General features: G+C 30.1%; 2 protein-coding genes across 4 annotated transcripts; both read right to left on the bottom strand.

The window, feature by feature from the left end:
• Nucleotides 1–210: 210 nt before the first annotated feature.
• On the bottom strand, nt 211–3205 carry LOC120074938 (uncharacterized). 2 transcript variants are annotated; one of them, XM_039028047.2, is made up of 6 exons: nt 2614–3205; nt 1784–1910; nt 1070–1209; nt 919–978; nt 782–850; nt 211–650 (listed from the first exon to the last, which is right to left on the bottom strand). In XM_039028047.2, exons 1-6 carry the CDS (start codon nt 2812–2814, stop codon nt 579–581), a joined length of 669 nt encoding a protein of 222 aa, XP_038883975.1. In that variant the 5' UTR covers nt 2815–3205; the 3' UTR covers nt 211–578. The 2 variants fall into 2 exon arrangements, with proteins under 2 accessions (XP_038883975.1, XP_038883974.1); XM_039028046.2 differs by having other exon boundaries at nt 919–981; nt 2614–3204.
• A 12220-nt stretch (nt 3206–15425) lies between these two features.
• Nucleotides 15426–19660, bottom strand: LOC120075408 (uncharacterized). Of its 2 annotated transcripts, none has more exons than XM_039028785.2 (6): nt 19284–19660; nt 18092–18312; nt 17522–17742; nt 17226–17411; nt 16678–16999; nt 15426–16060 (listed from the first exon to the last, which is right to left on the bottom strand). In XM_039028785.2, the coding sequence occupies exons 2-6, from the start codon at nt 18246–18248 to the stop codon at nt 15783–15785; spliced, it is 1164 nt and encodes a 387-aa protein (XP_038884713.1). In that variant the 5' UTR covers nt 18249–18312; nt 19284–19660; the 3' UTR covers nt 15426–15782. The 2 variants fall into 2 exon arrangements, with proteins under 2 accessions (XP_038884713.1, XP_038884714.1); XM_039028786.2 differs by having other exon boundaries at nt 17229–17411; nt 19284–19424.
• Between the last annotated feature and the right edge of the window lie 2405 nt (nt 19661–22065).

Genomic DNA, 22065 nt, shown 5'->3' with positions numbered 1-22065 from the left:
TTCCATCAGAAATTATACTACTACTTCCTACTTCCATAAAGTAATTTGAAAAAATGTATACTAAATAAAAACAAAGTAATAATTACAGAAACATCTTATATTCTATTTAAGTTAAACAAATTAATGGTTAACTTCCCAGAATTTTGTGTTAGATGTGGAAATTTAGACCTCTGACTCCAAGAGAAGAGAGCAATGATCAAAGAGATGGGATTTGGAAACAACAAAATATGTACATTTTTGGGCAATGGAAACCCCAACAGCTAGTCAGCATTACATTAAACAAAGGCTAGAAAGCAAGTCGTTTGGGGCATTTCTCTCGGAGGTCTCTAATATTTGCAGTTTACACATATCTACATTACAACTTACAAGTAACATCGTCACTAAAACAAGATATTACTCTATTAACTACTACAATAGAATCGCACTAATAACCCCCTTCTAATCCCGATCCGATAGACAAAAACCATTTGCGATCGATTGATACATATGTTACAGAGAGAATCGGAACATTTTTGGTTCAGCTGAATTATCTGTTAGCATGAGTATCAACTCAATGGATTCCCCAGTTTCTCTACTCCTCATTTGCACACTGTCTTCAGCCTCTTTGCAGCCTTCACAAAACCCATTATGACCTGCAACTCATCCAGTTGCTTCGCAACCGAAAATGAAATTAAAGACAAAGCTAACGTAAGGTTTCGACAATTAGTCAAAAGACAATTACGGTGTGTAACATGGAAGAAAAACAGTTCTCAATGTAAGAAAAGGGAAAAACTCCAACTACCTGTGACATGAAATGCCTCTGAACTAGATCTACCAATTGCTCTTTTGACGGGTTCGGAATAGCACCAACCTGCACAAATCCATTGATGTAAAGAAAGAAACTTCATAACAAACCATGCATCGGCTTTTGAACCTTACCAGATTGAAGTGTCGCCAATATCTCCACAATGCAGCCATCTCCAATTTACTAAGGTCAACCTTCTACACAGGAGGCGACAAGGCAACAGGGAATCAATTTAAATTACAAGGCCAAACACATTTTGCAATACGGAACATTAAGAGAGTATACCGTGGATCCTTGCAGTGCAGAAACCGAGCTCTTCGACTGTGAGTCACAGGAAAGTGATCTGCTCATAGTCTTGTGAGATGACCCAGATGATTTGTGTAATTTATGCCTTGATTTGTGGGATTTTTGGGCGTCATCAGATGCTGAGAATCAATAATAGTTGAAAGCGTTATCATGAATGAGTGACAAGGGTCAGAAAAAGGATTACAGAAAAATGTGGAGAACAACGATTCAGAAAGAGGAAAAGTACAAAGTGAATTCACAAAGGATCCTATGCTGCCATCAACACTATCTAGAGCCAACAAACAATCGGGCTAGAGCCTGCTACACCACAGCAACCTCTCACCACCATTGCACGTATTCAAAGAATTTACGACTTATTTCCATTTTCAAGAATTGCAGTGAAGATATTTGTAAGGGTTAAGGTACTTGTGCACTTGAAATCACTGTAGACACAGACTAAAACTTATTTCTGCTGATAATTGGTTTAAAAAAAGCATAAATCTATGGCTGTGGTTCCAACAAAGAGGCAGAGCTATACGTTTTTACTAGCAACAAGTTAACAAAAGAAAAATCAGGACATGAATCCAATAACAGCCGGACAAAGATAGACAACAATTATTGGATAAACTCAATTTTTATTCTAAGACAGCTAATAAAAATAGTAAAAAAAGAATGATTGAGCTGAGACATTGAATCATCAGCTGCAAGACCCACCCATATCAATTCCATTCCATTGCAAGTTCTCAAATTCGAGATCGTCGTCTTCTTCATTACCCGTCGGAGCCTCAATCACACTAAGCGCATTCCGCTGTAGTTTCACCTCTATACCATTTGTTAGAACCTGCAAGTTACCCCACTCCAAGTCACATCCAAGAAAAATTAATCGAAACTAAAAACCCTAAGTCCTAACAATCGAGGAAGAAAAGACGAACATCCAAAAACACTGAAATTACAACTTAAATCAGCACAAAATTGTTTTACACTTAATCAACCAAAAGAGAAATTTCTACTTCGCTTCACACGATAAAAACCCATCATAATTTCATCTAACATACTGAATTAGACCAAACAAGAGTAAATAAAATCAAAACAATCCTGCCCAGAAAACGGCCGAAGTCATAAAAAAATGAATATCAAATTCATTTTAGATTTGGGAAAACTAATATAATCATGAGATCTAATGATTAAATAAACATGCAATAAATGGGGGAAGGATAGAAATTGAAGATGCCATCCCAAAAAAAACTAGTGCCATACTAAATTCCAAATTACACTAAAGAAAACCCTGTAATCTCAGTTAATAACAAAGAGTAAAGCAAAAATACTCGCAATCCAGAATAGACTGAGACACGATCTAAGATCTAATGCACAAAATTGAACTGAAAAAATTAGGAAATTGGGTGCACATTGATCAGAAAACATGAAATGAATCCTCACATTATAACCCAGAATGAGAACCCAAAGAAATTCAATGTATGTCAAAAATCCAATTTCTAAAAGAACCCAACTCGAGTAAAAAAAAAAAAAAAAAAAAGAGAAATCACCAGCCAATGCCACCCGCCAAGGCCAACAGCTTTCTTAACAACGCCTTGGAGTCCAACGAGAACGGATTTGGTACGATTATTTCCAGTAACGACGACTTTGGTATGGCGAGGAAGCACGGAGAGCTCTTCCTCGCTACTGTCACCACAGCTCTGCAAATGGGAGAAACCGCCATTGATAGAACTCTCCACGGCTTCAATCATTTCCGAGAGACTCTAGTGAAATGGGGTTAGTCAGAAAGGGAGGAGAACAGAGAAGATTCAGAAATGGAAATGGAAGGACATGCAATGGGGAAAGTGAGGAGGGGAATTAGAGAAGGGAAGGGAGGAAAATCAGAGAGGGGGGAAAGGGAGCGATTGCGCTTTACGAGTGAAAGCAGAGAGAAGAAGAAGGAGAAGGAGGAGGAGAAGGAGAAGGAAGAGGAAAAAGACAGATATTGTTTTAGTGAGTGGTGGTGTTGCTATGAATCCCGACGACCGGTGAAGGACAAATGAGAAGATGACACGTAAGAGAGATGTATCGATAATCATGCACTTGGTGGGGGAGCGGGTTTGCGGCATGATGCTCCCAATACCACCGGTGGTTTCAATTTCTGCTTCCCAAACAACGCCCCCTTTCCTTTCTTTTCCGGGGAGTTGACTTGTTGACCTTTGCTGTAATCCACTACAAATGTAAACTTCTCAAAATACCTAATTACCCCTACTCCCTTCTATGTTTATTTCTTCTTTTTAAAATCAAGTTTAATTTCTAATTTTCACGTCTATTGTTTCGGGAAGAAAATAGTACTACGACCTATTGTATTTTATTGGTTTAAATCCTATTTTCATCTTCAACTTTGAGTATGGTTCTATTTCGTTTCCTATGGTTTCCGTTGACGTTTTAACGGGAAATTGAGCTGATTTATATTTTTTTTATGATTTATATTTTTTTTTCAGCTATAAATCTTTTATGTAAAAAAAATGTATAGTTTTCTTATCTATTTTTAAAATTATTTTTAAATATAAGAAAATAAATAAAAATATTTACAAATATGGTAAAATTTTAATGTCATAGATAAACTTTGATATTTTACTATTATTTGTAAATATTTTCAATAATTTTTTCATTTAAAATACTTTTTCTATTTTTTATCTATCGGTGATTTAGGTCCTATTGTTTTTTATGTTAACAAAAAAAAAACAATTATAAGTCCTACTGGTTCTTTTTCCAATTTCTCCATGCAAATCAAAAGAAAATAAAGTATAGTCAAAATATAATAAAACCGGTATATTAGTATAGAAGATATTTTGTAGAGATCTGTCTATTTTTCATGTAAACTTTTTTCCTCAATCATCGACATTTTTATTTTTTTTATGTCTTCTTCTCCACTCTATTATGTTATGAAAACTTTTAAACACGGTAATAAAACATCTAATGGCAAGGTAAAATAAACTTAAAAAATACAAATAAATGCAACCCATATAGAAAATAAGCTATGAGAAATTGCAAATAAATATTACCTCAACGAATCACATAACTAAAAAATAGTAGGAAGAAGGGATTGAGAGGAACAGAGAAAAATGTCTCAACGAACGACTAAAACCCGAAAGGTAAAATGAATGACTAAAATCTAGAAGGCAAAATGATTGTTACATTCTTCATAAACAAACCAATTTACTCTCTACTTCGAATTCAAAACCCTGTATTTTTTAGAGTGATTGACTTATTGGCACCCTAATCATAAAAAACCTAAGTCACCTCAACCTTCCATTAAAAAGTTAACGGAATCCTAATTGCAATGACTAGAATAAACACTTCTTAAAAATTCAATAACTAAAACAGACGTTTTTTAAAGTTCAGAGATCAAAATATGATTTAAAACAAACTTTTAAAAATATCAATTTTAGTCCATAAACTTTTAAAATGTGCTTATTTTGGTTCCTCCGATTAAGATTATGTTAATTATTTAAAGATAAAACTTGTTTAAGGATGGAATTGCATCTAGCATGTGTCGAGCAAGATGAAGTTGGAGTAAAATATCAACAACCAATGTGTCAAAATAGTGAACGGTCAATTTCTTGGATGCAAAATGACTTTTGAGATCTCCTATATAAAATCACTTTACCACCTATTTCAAAATTGAAACTTTACATTTTTTTAGCACAACTAACTTATTTGACAGCCTAGTCATAAAAAAATACATTTCACCATTATGTTTAAAAATTAACATAATTTTAGTAGTAGAACAAAGTAAGCAACTTTTCAAAGTTAGAGACTAAAAGAATGTTTTTTTAAGTTTAAGGACCAAAATAGAACAACATTAGAAGTTCGGGGATCAAGAGATGATTTAAGCATATTTTATTTTGTTTTTCTAAAGAGAGTATACTAAAATGCAAGGAAAAAACTAAATACAACCAAGATTTCATGACAAAGCGGATGACACTCCGTTCGGAAAAGGTCCAAACTAAAAAGAAATTTTTTTGACTCCTCACTCGAGAAAGAGACACTGCAAAAAATATCGCAACATTCAACAATGAGATTCGGTTAATGTGGAAAACTTTTAGTACTATAGACTATGATGGTATAAATTTTTCTTTTCATTTTTTTTCCACTTATTATTTATCACATCATAATACATTTAAAAATAGCAAGAAGTCCACTAATATTTGCGAAAACAAACGTTTAATGTGAAGTGAAAAAATGATGATATTGATATAACGTTGGAAATTTTATTAGTTAGCATAATCATAACACGACTTGATATATGCGTGTGTGTATATATATTTAAACACCTATATAATTTTTTAAGTATGTGGGTCAATATTAGATGGAAATCTGAGATTTTCGTTTGGATTATGTTTTAACCATCAATATCCAAATTAAAATAGACATTATTTAAAGGGGAACTAAAATGAGCTTTTTGAGAAGTTCAACTACTAAATTGAAAACAAAATTCAAAATAATACTTTGAAAAGACAGTTTTTTTTTTCCCAAGTTCAGTTCAATGTTTATATGAGTTTGAATTATTGTGTGTATATGAAACAGTTATTCATCATTATTGTAGTTTCTCTTTTTTTATTATTATTGTTATTCATCATCATTATAGTTGAATAATCAATGTAAAAAAAATAATTGTACAAACCCATCAATGTAAAAAGTAAAATCTTTATCTTGTGAAAAATTTTACCGGCAGACCCCAATTCCTCATGTAGGGGTCCAAAAAACATGGAGATTTTGATCAGATCTGTATACCATTAACAGATTGTAAATGTCATTGAGAAAAGTAAATATATGATCATTTTTAGTTTAAATTGTGAGAAAGACTTACCTCTACTCTTTATCCATACAAAATTGTCTATTTGATTTTACAACTATCATGTTACAACTTAAAGACAAATTTTCTGTTTAATCGTTCATTCTCCATTATAAATTTTTGTTTTAAATGGTTAATTACTTATGAGTTTTTGAATAATTTTCTCAAAATTTCATAATAAATTATTTCATTATAGTCAGATGATATAAAATTAGATCATTTTCACAGAATAATTTAAACTTTTAGGTAAAGAGATGATTCAAACCATTAGCACAAAATTTCTACTAAAAACGAGTGAGAGAGGACCTCGAGTTAACGCTAAGAACATGGAGCGTTGGAAATTGGGCAGTTTTGTAATTTCAATGTAAATAAAAAAGACTGAAACGTAACGGCAAAATCCGGATTTCTTTTTCTATTTTTTTCCTTTTAAAACGCAGGCCCCACATCTCTACCTGCCGTCGGTGTTGTCGTATATCTCCGTCCCACTCACACGTCTATCTCCGCCACACCCAATAAATACTCCCAAAAATCATTTATCCATTTTTTTTTAAAAAAAAAAAAACTAAATTAAAATTTCAATCAAGTAACTATAAGAGCTTTGAGAATTTACAACGTAAAACTGAATCTTTCGTCTTTGTGGAGTTCTAATTTATTAGACATATTTTTTTAGGGTTGTTGGTGGGTTGAATTGAAATACCTTTTAGATTTAATCTAATTATTCAGATTATAAGTTTTTTTAATTAAAATAACTCTTATTAATGAACCAAATCAAACCCAACCTTGAAACATTTTGGTTTGGTTTATTCGAATTATTCGGATTAATTATTTAAAATTTTACTAAAGAATAAGTAAAATGTTAATATATATAAACATTATTTAATTATTTCATGAATTAAATTAAGATTAAACATTCAATTTCAATTTATATTATGAAAATTTTATGTTCAAAGTGCTAAAACATTGTTTTTAAAAGTGGTTAGAGAATAAATTATTCAAAAAATAATGAAATTAAATAAAATTGAAATACATATATACATATACAATCTTATCATAGGTAAAAAAACATGTTTTTAAAAATTTAATTATATATTTGAGTTGGTTTGGATTGGTTCAGGTTATTTAGGTAAATCTATGAACCAATCCAACCCATAAAATTTGTATTTACTTGAATCAAATCGAACCTAAATGAGTTGATAATCGTACAATTTGGGTTCATTAGATTTTTTTAACTCTAATATTTCCAATTAATGATTAATTTTACACTTCAAAGATATATATATATATATATATAATTTTTTTTAGAAAAAAAAAACATGAATACAAAAAAGGAAAAGGGGGGAGTGATATATTTTTTTCCCCGGTTAATTTCCCGCCATTAGGGAGGAAGGAGAGGCGTAGGATGGGATTTTCCCGCGTGAAGATCCAACGGTGAGAAACGAAGGCGGGGAGGGACGTGGATAAAGGCGAGGCATGTTTTACAAAGCATGTGTAATGATGATAAAGTGTAAAAGAAGGGAATAAGGCTTTTAAGAAAACGGCGTCGTAAAAGGAGACCTGTTGTATGTGAAAGTAACGTTACTACTACTTACTAGTCCAAAATAATATTATTAATTATTTTTCTTAATTGATTTAATATTTATATTCCCGTAGTCCGTACAGCGAAGTTTCCATGCCTGTGATGTGAACCCAAAAATAAAAATAAATAAATAACAAAAGCTGATAATTTTTCTTTTTGTCTCGTTTTAGATATTTGTAAAAGATTTTAACCGTGTAAATAAACTAATAATTTTAGGTATAAATCTTCCTTTCTGTGTCACTTTTTTTTCCTTTTAAATCCTTGTTTTATTTTATTTCAGTCTTCAGCTTTCCAATTTTATTTTTGACTGATTTTATCTTCAATTTTCAAAATTATAATTAATTTGATCGTTCTTATGGTAAAACGTGACTCAACTAATATATGTTGTTTCATTATATTCTTGTCAATGAACTTTTATAATATCCAATTCTAATTTCTATACTTCCGATAATTCTAAAAATTAGTTATTATTTTTAGCTTGTTGTTATTTTTTCTATAAGTGAATTAGTCTATTAACCCACACTTTAAAAATTTTAGAAATTGAAGTATCTTTTATTGCATGTAAACTAGCATTGTTATTGAAGCAATTCTTTTCTTTTTTTTTTTTTTTTTTAAACTATCAATAACTGAAGTTAAGATCTAATGAAAGTAGAATAACTGAATTTGGATAATTAAAGATTCAATAATTAAAATAAGATAGATATGTTAACTCTTTCTTTTAGGAAATAAATTATTAAAAGTTAAAGACTATGGTAAAATGTATTTAATAGTATTCTTTAATAGTTTAGATGAAATATAACAAACTAAGAAATTAGAGATATAAATGAGATTTAAACCGTAAATTTATCAGTGGAAGATTATGATTGGTTACAAAACTAATAGACATGTTGTTATTATTATTATATAAAGTTCTATTGGTTTTTTATCAAGGATATCTATTATTATACACACAGCGTTGTGATGTTTAAAATATAAACAATGTACCTGTTCATTTATTTATTCTGATGAACATAAAATAATTTATCAATGAAATTAAATATTTACGGAATCCCACCAATTAAATCTTATTTCATAGCTTATATATTTTAATTAAAAATTAATAATTTCCAAATATGTAATAAACCTGTTAGCTTATATTTTCCTAGTCCCTAATTTTTGAAAATTATGACTAATAAATCCTTAACTTTTTTTTTTTATTTTTTATTTTAATAAGACTCTAAAGAATCTCTAATAGATTTTTAGATTTCAGTTTTATATATATCAAAACAATCAGAAGTTTTTAGAAATTAATCATTTTATTGAAAAAAGTATTTTTATGTCAGATTAAACCTTATGTTTTCAATTGTATACTTATTATACGTTAGTTTTAAAAATATGTCTAATTTAATCTATTAAAGACTAAGTTAAATTTAATGGGTAATAAATATGACATTTAATTAGTTTACATGCTTTAATATGTAAGGGACTCCAACATCTATAAATAAAAAAAAATAACAACTATTTGAAATTTAGAAATACTTAGGATGTGTTTGGTATGTGATAAAAGTAGAGAATTGAGTTGAGTTTGTAATTATTATCTGAAGAGTTAAATTATCTTTAGAGTTAAATTGTCTGTGTTTGTTTGCAGAGTTGAGTTGAGTTGGTAATTATTGTCTGTGTTTGTTGCGTAAAGTTGAGTTGAGTTGAGTTGGAGGATATGATGCAGTTTTTTGTGAATGAGATTAGTTCTATTTTTTCTGTTTGTTTTTTTATTTTTTTATTTTATTTTTTAGTTTTATGTTTTGCTATTGTTGATTAATTTTCAAATATACACGTGTTTTCTCAAATCATTTATGACATAAACTTGACAATCTCAATTTTTTTTCTCAGTTTGTAGAACATAATATATTATTTTTCATATATTCTTTTAATAATTCTTTTTCTCTTCAATCGATAAAACATACCAACAAAATATATCTCATATTACTGCTTAATTAATTGGTATATTGTATATTGTATGTATGTATATATATTGAAGGTAATTATTTCAATTACTAATTGGTATATTCTATGTATATATATTGAATCTTGCTAATTTAACTTTATTATTTCATATATCATACAATTTATTTTTATATAATATGGATAGTATATTTGGGAATCCAAAGGGCAAATACGAGGGAAGAGAGAAAGAAATGAAAATAAAATCCAAATGTTTGACGATAAAAAAAAATAAAAAAAATAATAATAAATCAGATCTAGATCCAAACGGCAAAGACGAGGGAAGAAAGAAAGAAATGAAAATATATTAATTTTTAGGGTTAATTTGAGGGATAAAAAAGGAGTGTTTTGAGTGGGTAAAAAATGGGTTTTAATAATCAAGAGGTTTGACAAAAAAAAAAACCAAACGGAAAAGATGAGGGAAGAGAAAAAAAAATAAAAATATATTGATTTTTATGGTTAGTTTTGAGGGGATAAAAAAAGGAGTTTTGAGTGGGTGAAAAAAGGTTTAATAATTCATAGATTTTCTTTATGGGCTTAACAAACCTGGGTAATAAATATTCACCTAACCCAATAACTCATACCCATTTATCAAATACCTCCTTAATAATTACATAAACTTTCAATAAATATACGATAGAACATTAACACGTTCAAACAATCTAAAAAATAATAGGTATTATTAGATGTTAAATTGAATTTCATTTTTAATAAGACCACACTTTTAATGCCTCTAACATGTTTGTTCTTTAAAAGAATGCCACATATGTCAGTGACTAATTTTATATATAATTAAAATTATATAATCTAAGTTGACACTAGATTGAATTTTCAAAAATATGTTATATATTTTCTAAAATTTATAAATCAAATGGACACAAACTATTATTTAAACTATTCTTATAACAAAAAAAAATTTAAATATACTTTATAATGTCTCAAAAGTTATTTTTGAGTAGTTGTCAAACTCTTCAATTTTTTAAAAAATTACTTATTTTCAACATTAAACACTTGAAACGTTAAACCAAACCCATCATAAATAACATAAATTGCAACATTTAATTAAAGGTGTGTTTGATTTAACTTTCCAATTATTTAATTTGAGAAGAAGTCATTTTTGGAAAAAACTTAAGTGTTTGGCACCATTCAAAGTATTTTTTTAAAACAACTTCAACGTGTATTTCAAACCATTTTTGTCAATAGTCTAAACAAAAATGATTTTTTTAGAAACATTTCTTTTTTTATCTGTCAATCCAAATAGACCGGTCCAAAATCTAATTTAATCAAATTAAAATTTCACAGTGCAAACTTTATATATAGTAAAATATCATTTTTGTCAATGTACTTAGAGATTTGTTTCATTTTAATTTTATGGTTTCAAATTTTTAATTATAGTTTATATATTCGATAAATCTTAACTTTAATCATTCAAAGTTTATTTTTATTGAAAAGGATTAAATGATGACAAATCTATATTGATTAAAAAGGCTGTAGATTAAAAATGAGTTTTTAGATCTAGCAATAAACTGGTAGTAGAAACTCAGTTTACAATCTATTAACATACATTAAATAAAACGAAACAAATTCAAAAGTATGAAAATTGTAAAAAAGTAATATTAAAAAGGTTTTGTATTTGATAATCAGCTTAATTTTAGAAAACTGATTGAAATAGTATTTCTGGATCTTTTAGGTGACTTTGAACAAAATTCTAAAATAGTATTTAAACTTTAAATTTCTTAAAAGGGAAATGGGAATGAGAAAGATGGTTTGAATTTGAAATTTGAAAATAAAGAAAAAGTGAATTATGGATTGGGATTTGGCAATGCAGGTGTGAATGGACCCAGCCCCAACAGTTAGTTTCTCACACTTCACGAGACAAAACATAACCCTATAAATTTATTATTTTAAAAGAAGAATTTTCTTTTTTCTTTTTTTTAAAAAAAAAGCTAAAAGAGAGAAATAAAATGATTGGTTCTCCGATTGTCCACCTGTCACTGTACCCTGATGGGCAGTAAAGACATATAATTGCCCCTGCCCCTACCCCCTGCCCCTGCCCGTCCCTGCCCTTTTTCAACGCTCACTTCCTTAATTATATAAGCATTTCCCTTTTCCCTTACCCTTCACTTTTTCCCCCAAAAACCATACACTTTTTGCCCAAACAAGTAAATAAGTGACTGTTCAAATTTAATTTGTACTTTCAAAAGAAAAATAAAATGAATGAATAAATGAAAATCTAAGTCTAATTTTATAATCATTTTGTTTTTTTTAAATTAATTATATATATTCCACCTTTCTTATTTTTTTTAGCTCAATGGTTGAACTTTTAACCAAATTCCAAATTTCAAAAACAATTTTGTAAAAGCAATTTTTGTTACTTCTCAAAATTTGACTTGATTTTTAAAATTATTGGTGAAAAGTAAATAACGAATGAAGAAATTTGAAGGTATAAGTAGTGTACATATACTTATTTTTCAAAAACAAAAACAATAAACAAAATGGTTACTAAATGGAATCATAATAATTTGATTTTTTTAAAAAAAAATTAACTTTATGGATGTTACTCTTAGTAACAAAATTTTTGTTTTGTTGTTCACTTTCCATTAAAGTTTTCAAAAATCTAAAATAATAAAAGTTTCTATCTTTAAATTTGGCAAAAAAAAAAAAAAAAAACGAGTGTTTCTTTAAAATAATTCTGTGAGAATCATCTAATGAAATTTAAAATATTTCAAACATTTTTTTAAAAAAAATTAAAAAATAAAATTGTTGTCAACGAAATTTTAATTTTTAAAGTCTCAAAATGTACCTTTTAATCTCGAAATCTTTAAGAATGGTTTAAAAAATACACGAGTAATTTTTTTATTGACATTATAAATGTTGACGTAATATTTTAAATAGACTATTAACTTTTCAATCTCAATTCTTTCTTATTTTTAATTTAAAATATCAGGTCGAAGTTATAAATAATAATGAAAAATAGTCGTCTATCATTCATTCATTTATAAAAGTTTAAGAGTTTTATTGATACAATTATAAATCTCACTCGGTGTTTATCTAAAAATTACATAATGAAAGTGTAAATTGACACATTTAGAATAACTCAACATATAAATTGATACAATTATTAGTTCAAGTTTTAAATTGATATAACTCCAAAAATTTAAGAGAGTAAGTTTTCCTTTTTAAGGATTGTTGTTTTTAAATGACAAAAGTAACGAAAATATTTTTAAATACAACAAAATATAGATAGTGACATTTTGGTATATTTATAAATAGGTTGACTCATATTTTCTATTTTCGTTGGGTTGGGTTGGCTAAAAAAATTTGGGTTGACCGAGCCTAACCCGAGTTTTATATATAAAAATAAAATATACTCTACATATTTCTATTTATTTAAATTTTGATTACTTTATATTGATTAAATTGTAAATTTTAAATACTTTTCTTTTAAAATTGTTATGATATTTGTCTTTATTTAAAGTTTGCAATAAATATCTTAGATATTTAGTATTTAGCATTTGAATTTTATTATATTTTAGTTATTAATCATGAGTTGTATATAAATTTACATATTTTTAATTAAAAAGAAAAAAAAACAAATTACAACCCGACAACCCAACCCGAATTTTAAGGGTTCGGTTGGGTTAGAAACTTCATTTAGATTTTTTGGGTTGCCAACCCAACGAACCTAAATTTTTTGTTTTAGTTCGAAAACACCCTCAACCCAACACATGTATACCCTATGGTTAATTTCAGTTTCTTTTAATCTACATGCTCTCTTAAATTTAGTATATGTACCATCCATAAATCTCAAATTTGGTTATCTAAAATTAAATCTTATTTAAATTGGTTAAAATATACCATGTAACTATACTCCCATCTATTTTGTTTTGGATTTTTAATTTTGAAAATTTAATCTATAGCTACTATTTTCATTTTTAAATTTGTTCATTTGTTATTTCATTTTTTTAAGAATAAAAAAACTAAGTCAAATTTTGAAAAACTAAAAAAAGTAACTTTTAGAAACTTGTTATTTTTTGAATTTGGATAAGAATTCAACAATTGTACTTAAAAATACAAATCGTTGCAAAAAATGGAAAGGATATAGACTTGATTTTAAAAAACTAAAAATAAAAAACGAAATGATTAGTAAATAACGTATATTTTTCAAGATCCATGAAGGAAATGCTAATAAAAATTATTTTTGGGGAAAAAATATGAACAATAAGTTTACACAAATTAATTTTAAGTTTTGTCGAGAATATGTGAACTAAAGCTTAAAAATGTAGAGATGAAAATAGAAGAATCTTTAACATTTTTTTACGGTACATCAAGACAGTAATTTGTGTGACAGAAATTTCCCAAATAAAATGGGGACAGAAAAATAATGCCAGGACAGTGGTGTGTTTATATATATTATAACATATGGTTTTGGATTAATTCAAAAGGAGAAACTGAAAGTCAAGTTGTTGAACGGAATCCAATGTCTAGCAAAGAAACAATCCTATTTGTAAAAGTTTTATAATCCATCCATGCAAATTAATCTGTTTAATTCCACTTTAAAGCTTCAAATTTTGTAATTACAAACATGTGAAATATTATAAATCTTAACTCGAGTACTGCCTAAGTATATTGATTATTGGCTAATGTCGAATTTAAAACTTGAAACCAAACGCCTTCGTTTGAGCATGATTTCGTTTATTATTTTTAAAATTTATACTTGTTGATTCAATTTTTGCTTTATTTGAATTTGCATTGTCTTAGACTTGGATTACAAACATTATAAATAATGAAGAGAGAAATATATATTTTTTTATTAACACTACGTGAGATGAGAAAATCAAACAAAGTTGAAATACAAACTTTATATATGTCGAGCAGGATTTACGTTGGAAAAAAATGCATACACACGACATTAAAAAAATATCTTTTTTAGAGTACTTATATTATTCATAAATCATCACATCTCAAATATAGTTTCCACACACACCTTAGGTCAAACATGATACTTTCGGGTTAAAAAAACAAACAAACAAAACAAAAAAGAAAAAAGAAAAACACAATCCCGTACCGTCAATGTTATGGGCTTCGGCAGGTTTGGGTCGGCCCAGCCCACTACAATTCAACCAGCCCATTCTTGAAGTTGCCTCGCCTTTCCTTCAATTCGCTGCATAAATTTCCGTATGAAAATATTATATAATTTTCCGAAATATTTTTTTTTTCTTATGTGTTGGACTATAATTACGATTAATAACTTAACAAAATATGAGTCACAGGTTAGAATTACATTGATCAACTCATTTAATAAGTAATTAATCGTTATTTTCAAATTCTAATATACGTATTTTGGTTGTCATCAAAAGACCAACTGAGTAGGGTATTATTGTTATTATTTTTTTTTTGTTTTCATGATTCTAACCCAATTGATCCTCCCTCTAAATTGGCGAACTAAAAAAATGGAAATGTAAGGAAAAAACAAAGGGCTTTTTTTTTAAAAAAAAAAAATCCTTGGGCATGTAAAAACGAGTCACTTTGCTTATAAACGTTACATTTGAAGCATAATTATAAACTAAGGAAAAAAACAAATATACTCACATTTCCCTTCTTATTAAACTTAGGCATAATAATAAATAAACATTCCCACACAATCCCTATATTTATGTCTCTTCATATTTGGACTGCACCTTAATAATTCATTGGTTGTGATGGTGAATCCAAAAATATATAATCTTCAATAGTTCATAGGATACATAAATACTTGTACAAATCATTGTATTAAATTTCTCATACTAAGGACTAGTGGTTTCAATTTTCTATTCATGTTGAACTAAAATAAAGAAATAGGGTGAACTTGGCAGAATATTCAATATACAAGATATTTATACCGATTACAATTTTACACGATCCAAGTGAATTTCATGTTTCTAAAAAAATACTTCTAAAAAAAAAAACTCATATTAAAACAACAATTACCAAAAAAATATATATATATATAAAAAACACAATGAATTCATTATAATGGTGGGCTGGGTACTCAAAAGTGAGTAGCCCTCTACAATTACATTGACTTCAGTAAGTTAATAAATGAAGTCAAGTCAAAGACTTTAAATGTTATGTCTTCTAAGAAAGAAGTCATATCAACTACAAGACATCTCATCTTTAGAACCCCTGTTCTAACTTTACACTATACATGCAAAAACCAAACTTAATCAAACACAATAATTCTTATCCAAAGCCACTGTTACTCTATTTCCATTATTAACTTACTCTTAGCTGCACTGTGCTATAGTGTGAGATAATTCTAAGTGTAAGATGATTCATAAGATCTAAAATGGAATGAAGCAAAGATACTTTTTCTGAATCTTCTTCATTCTCCCAACTGCTTTCTTCTTTTTCTTCTTACCTCCATCCACAGCTGTTTCTTGACCATTTGAGATCTTCTTGTTGTGAGAACTCGATGCACCTTTCAATCTGTAGCCTTCTTTCTCACTTTGCCTTGGAAGTCTCAATTCTGGTTCTCTGTGCCCTGAACCGGACGCTGTAGAATCGATTTTGGGATTTTCTTTTGCTGGCGAGTGGCTTCTTTTGATGCTCACAAGAGATTCTGTGTACACTTAAATAGTTACGGATCTGCATATTTTCGTAAACAGGAGAAATATATACGTGTTTGCACGAGTACAATTTCGTGACTGTGAATTATGGTTGAAAACTTGAAACAATGATGAAAATTTTACATTTTTTTGGTCTAAATAACAACTTGAGTATGCAGGTGAGAGGCTATTATTGGGGGTCACTTATCAGGAGAAACGTTAGAAGCTGGGACATTCAATGACTATTCATGAATAATTTTCTCTACGGCTGTTGGTAGAAAAGCATATCCCACAACGATTCAGTAACCATGTAGCAGAATGTTCTGTTCTGCCTTCAAATTCTAAACAGATTACTCTTGATTTGTAGGAGTGCATAACATGGAAGGTGTTAGACGTTTCTTCTAATCACTACTAATCACTATTTTTATTTGATATTCTATAATGTAAGTAATATAACTATATTTTCAAATTTTCAAATTTATGTATATTATTTAAATTACAAAAATAAAAATAATGTAATTCAATTTTAAATAAAAGAATTTATATATAGAATTATATGGGGAATGGTGATTAGAATGAACGATTCATAAATAGAAATCAATAGGAGGATGAGAAAAATAAATTGACAAACCTGAAGCCCCTTGATGCACCACCTCCTCCTTTATTCTGGAGGGCGCGGAGGTGCGGATGCAGGCAGCATTTCTTTGTGCCCTGTCATGGTTGATGTCACGCTCTATGTCACATAGTACAGCCATCATATCAAAGTCTTCATCCGATGACATGGTCAAGCAACTAGAATTTTCAGAACTTGATGGAGATGTTGGGTTATCTAAATCCAGCAACTCCAAGTAGTTGCCTTCAGAAAGATCATTCATCACAGCAAGGATCTCTTCTAAATCACCATGGGGTTTTCCTGCAACTGCCAATTCTACCATCTTGTCATCTTCACTCATCTACAAAACATCAATTGTCATTAACTGAAAATAAAGACACCATTTGCAACTCTATACCAAGTAGAGAAGGAAATAGAGAATATATGGGAGCAATCAGTTTCCAGTGGCAGTAAAAACAGGGTAAACAAGAGAACACCAAACATACAAATCCAGTCTCATATCAACTTTTAGGAAGAGATGCATGGTCATCAGCATGCATCAAATACAGGGGGGGTACAATGACTACTACCTCAGACTTGCTCGTGGACCCATTTGCCATATCATTTGAAGTCGAACCATCTGGAACAACCAACTGATGATTTAAGTTGTTGGGTTTTGAATTGAGAATAATAGATAACTCAATTTTCTGAATCTTTTCATGGTTTTGAAATTGTGCATCTCCAAGAAAGACTTTGCAAAGTGAGCTGGTTTCCTGTATGTTGCCCAACCAAACAAGCAATTGACTGGCAGGTTGGGTAGGAAAAAAATTTAAAGGGAAATGTCAGCTTATAAACTTTTTGGCAAAAAGATGGCAGGATATACCTTTTGCTTGCTGTTTTCGTTCAGGTCTGTCTGACTCATCCAGTACTTCTGCATAACCCAGGCAGTTTTACACTCATGAGGTGCCTGACCTTCATAATATTCATAAGTTGTTCTCCATCCAGTGAAAGAAGAATCTGAATACAGTTTACAATCTCCACCTTTCGGCTTCCAGGGACCAAAACTTGTGTCAGCATTCCCATTGCACGCATCGTGATACCAAACTTCATGTGGACATAAAAGGTACCTTAAGCTTCATTGAATCTAAGACAACCTCATCTTACACTGTAAATTTCTAATTCTTTACTTTGACACTGTTTCTTGTTCCAAAAAAATTCTTTACTATGACACAAAAATTTGTGATAGGATCCAATTTTTTGAAAAATGAAGGAACTAACATTGATATTGTTATATGATGTAAACCAAAAATTACAATGTTCAACCCAAAGCACTTCAAGAGGCCTAGACACTTGAAGACACCATCATATCCAGTCCTCCCAAAACTGCAGTCCTCAAGAAAGCTAAGGAAATTAAAAACATGAATTCTTGTGACAAGGAAGACATAAGACTTACCTGGTAAATTCTCAGGTTTAAACAGGCAAGGATTTAGATCATAAACATTTGCTGGAAAAGGGCCTCCGCTCAATATTCTTCTTAATGCTAAAAAAATCTCCTTGTCAGTAGAAAATAAGTCAAGTATAGCCGAAGAGGTGACTGGTGAAGGAGTCATGGTAACAAATACCAAGGAGAAAACAGGAGTCTGGTCTAATTTTGTCTAGAGCTGTTCCAGAAGACTACCATAAAAAACTCAAGTAAATTTCGAAGCAAATCAATCCAATTTTGACTATGAGTTGATCATCTATAAGCAAATATACACATATAAATATATTTTTTATAAAAAAAAAAAAAATCAAATGATGATGCACAAATGATCAAGCCACACTGGTATGCAACTCCATACAAGTTCGGCGCATCTCTTCATGAAAAACATGATTTAATCATAGACAAAAATGGAAAATTAAGAGAGAAAAGAGTGATCAAAATAGAAATATAGAAGCTTTTTAGCAACATTAAGTCACTGGAACTGATACTAAGTATTACAAACATTGAATTTCCCCTTGCGAATTCAAATCCAAGCAGCACTTGTATATTGATTCATCAGTAAAGAAAAGAAACAAGAGAAGGAAAAAAGAAGGTCCAAATATCACTCTGTCAATTGAGAAAAGAAAAATAGCTGCAACAAGCTGTAGGATGAGAAAAAACAAAACAGAACTGATATGAATGTTTCCATCCAAGATCCAACACTTGATGAAGGTGGATGACAACATGAAGGCAAACGCTTTCAGAACACAGCTCAATATAACAGAAAGTTCCACTGAAGAAAAAAAGAAACCAACACCCTTCGAATGAAAACCATAGTACTGGAAAATTCAAACCCAATATTAACCAACGGGAAACCTGGATATGGCAACAGTTCATAAAACCCATATCAAACATCGTTAAAAAATCATCAATGAATTAGCCGATCAATGATCTCATCCACATAAACATTACATAATTTCGATCATACAGGTAGACAGAAACAAACCCATCACTCAACTACAAGAAATAAACCCTTCCTTTCACTCGATCCTTCAATCATCACCATCCAAACATGAAATGCAACGAAGAATCAAGCAGAATCTTCAACCAAGTATAGAATTGAGAGAATTGCAGATAATAATACAATCATCCAGAAAATGGGGACGGATCAGAGAATTCTAACCTGGAAAATCGTCGACCAGAGAGCCAGGAGACGGGAGTCGCCGAAAGTCTACTGGTTTCCTTTGCTTAATCGCGTCTGTAGTCCGAAAAGCGAGGGAGAATGGGGGTATTTATAGTGCTAGCAATGGGCGTTAAAACCCAACCATGGTTACGCTAATCCCTGTAGTATTGAGCACACAGTTAAGAGTTTATGAGTGAAAATAGTAATGGTGGTCAAACTCAAGGAGTTGATTCACGATGGGCTTCGTCATCGCCCTTAGCTCAGTCGCTGCAGAGTTGAGACCCTCCGGTGGGTGGACCCTCTGCCCGTCCTGCCCATCCTGCCCGTTACTGCCTACTTTAGTAATTTCGACCTTCTATAGACTTATAGTTCTCACTTCTCGTCCTGCCCTTCCTGCCCGTTGTTAAGGAAGGGAAAAGCATCACGTCTCTCTTGCCACGTATGCTTCGGCAGAGTGTTTATGTTACTTTTATCCACCCAAATTAATTTGTATTTCTTTTAGCTTTTTAAAATTACAAAATTACAAAATTACAAAATTTTGCTAATCGGGTGTTTGGATTTTAGGATGTTTCAATTTCGTATCTATGATTTTTCTTTAATAAAAAGAAAATTAAAACATATATGAAATGCCTATATGAGACCAAATTGAAAGACCATTTTGTTTTTTTCTTTCTCTATTTTAAACATCACTTTTATTTTGAAAACTAATAAAATTAAGTCCATTTGATAACGCTTTTGTTAGAACAGATGTCACGAAAGGTTGTTGCGCCGTAGAAAAACCATTGCCCTAAAATCAATTATGACAATACCTCGATGCTAATCGCTATGTCGGTTGCTCCCAAGGTTAATGCAGCCTCCGAATTCAGACATGCACTCACCGAAAAATGACCTAGAATCAATGAGAAGGTTCCTCATAACAAAATACCAATTAGAATAAAACAAGAGAAGAAAATTTAGTTGTGTGTCTCATTTCTCAAGTCTAATATGTGTTAAATAACAGAGGAAAAGAGGAAATGAATGGTCAGAAAAACATGAACGGTCAGATGAACGTCGATACAACGTTCATAAACGGGCAAAAATGAACGATCAACAAAAATATTAATAAAATTATTTATTTAAAAAATTAAATAAATAAGTCATACAAAAATTAGTTTTTTTTTTTCGTGTAAGCAATTATTCGAACCCGCCCGCCCAACCAGGCGGCGTGCATGTGGTGAAAATGTTATACTTCCACGACCAACACACTTTGGGATCTCATCTAGAATACTTTATTTTCCAATTTACATACTTTGTTTTCCTAACCAGTAACCGTAAAGCCTTCAGGTTGTACCATATAGATTTCTCTTCTATATCACCATTGAGGAATGTTGTTTTTACATCCATTTGATGAATTAGAAGTCCGTGGATAGCAGCTAGTGCAATCAAGGCTCTAATTGTAGCTATTTTTGTTATAGGAGAAAATGTATCAAAGTGGTCAATACCTTGTTTTAGTGTATACATTACTAATATCAATCTAGTCTTGTATCTTTAAACTAAACCATATGGCCTCGTCTTCTTTTTGATAATCCACTTACATTTAATAGGTCTACTTCCTTCTAGAAGATCTACTAAGTTCCAAAATTGGTTCACAATTAGAGAATCCAGTTCACTCTTAATGGTTTCCTTCCATGAGTTATAGACTACAGAACTTAAGGCTTATTGGTAAGTTTTAGGATTCTCATATATTAAATACATATATGCAAACTGGCAATCAATATCAGGCCTCTCAATTAAAAAGGTAGTTAACAAATTAGGACCAAATTTTTTTCCAATTCCCTTTCTCTTACTTCTTTTAGGTTCTATATCACCTATTCTGTCATAGTGCTAACATCTACAGTTTCAAGCATACTACCAAAAGCTGTATTATTTTTTGTTTCATGCATACTATTAGACGAGGAAGGCATAGAAACAAATATATTCTCACAATTAGACGTTTTAATAGAATTAGTGTTTCCCTTTTTAAATGAAAAAACATGCTCAAATAATTGTACATCCCTATATTCACATACGGATCTATCATTCAAGCACATTAATCTATATGCAACACTATATCGAGCATAACCAATAAACACACAATCAAAAGTTTTAGATCCTATTGTAGGTTTCTTGAGTGCAGGATATGGTATCTTAGCTAAACATCCCCACACCTTCAGGTGGGAGATATTAGGTGCATATCCTTTTCAGAGTTCGTAAGGTGTCTTATTCAGTTTATTGTAAGATACTCTGTTAAGAATAAAACAAGCATAAAACATAGATTCTCCCACATGTTATCATACAATCCAAAACATAACATATCATGCATCATTGTACTCACCACCTCTAAATAAGGTATTTATCATTGTATTCACCACAACTATCTGACCTTAACATTTTAATCTCCTTATCTAATTGATTATCTACTTCTGCCTTATATTTCAAAAACATACCACCAGCTTCATCTTTTGTCTTTAAAATATATATTTTAGTATATCTAGAAAAACCATCAACAAAAGAAACGTAGTAATTTTTTCCACATCTACTTGTGGTGTTTTTGAAATCAACTAAATCGAAGTGAATCAGTTCTAGTAATTTTATACTTCTAGACGTGACAGGTTTAAAAGGTATATTAAAAAACTTTGTTTCTACACAAACATGACATTTACTAATTTCATGTGTTTCAAAGCATTGATCAATTTTAAATCCTTAAGTTTCTTAATCGATGCAATATTCATATGATCTAGTCTACGATACCACATATCAAGAG

This window comes from Benincasa hispida, chromosome 4 (assembly GCF_027475165.1).
Source record: "Benincasa hispida cultivar pf3 chromosome 4, pf3_genome.v1.1, whole genome shotgun sequence".
Lineage (NCBI taxonomy): Eukaryota > Viridiplantae > Streptophyta > Magnoliopsida > Cucurbitales > Cucurbitaceae > Benincasa > Benincasa hispida.
The sequence above is the reverse complement of the archived record's forward strand: the minus strand, read 5'-3'. Positions and strand labels throughout refer to the sequence as shown.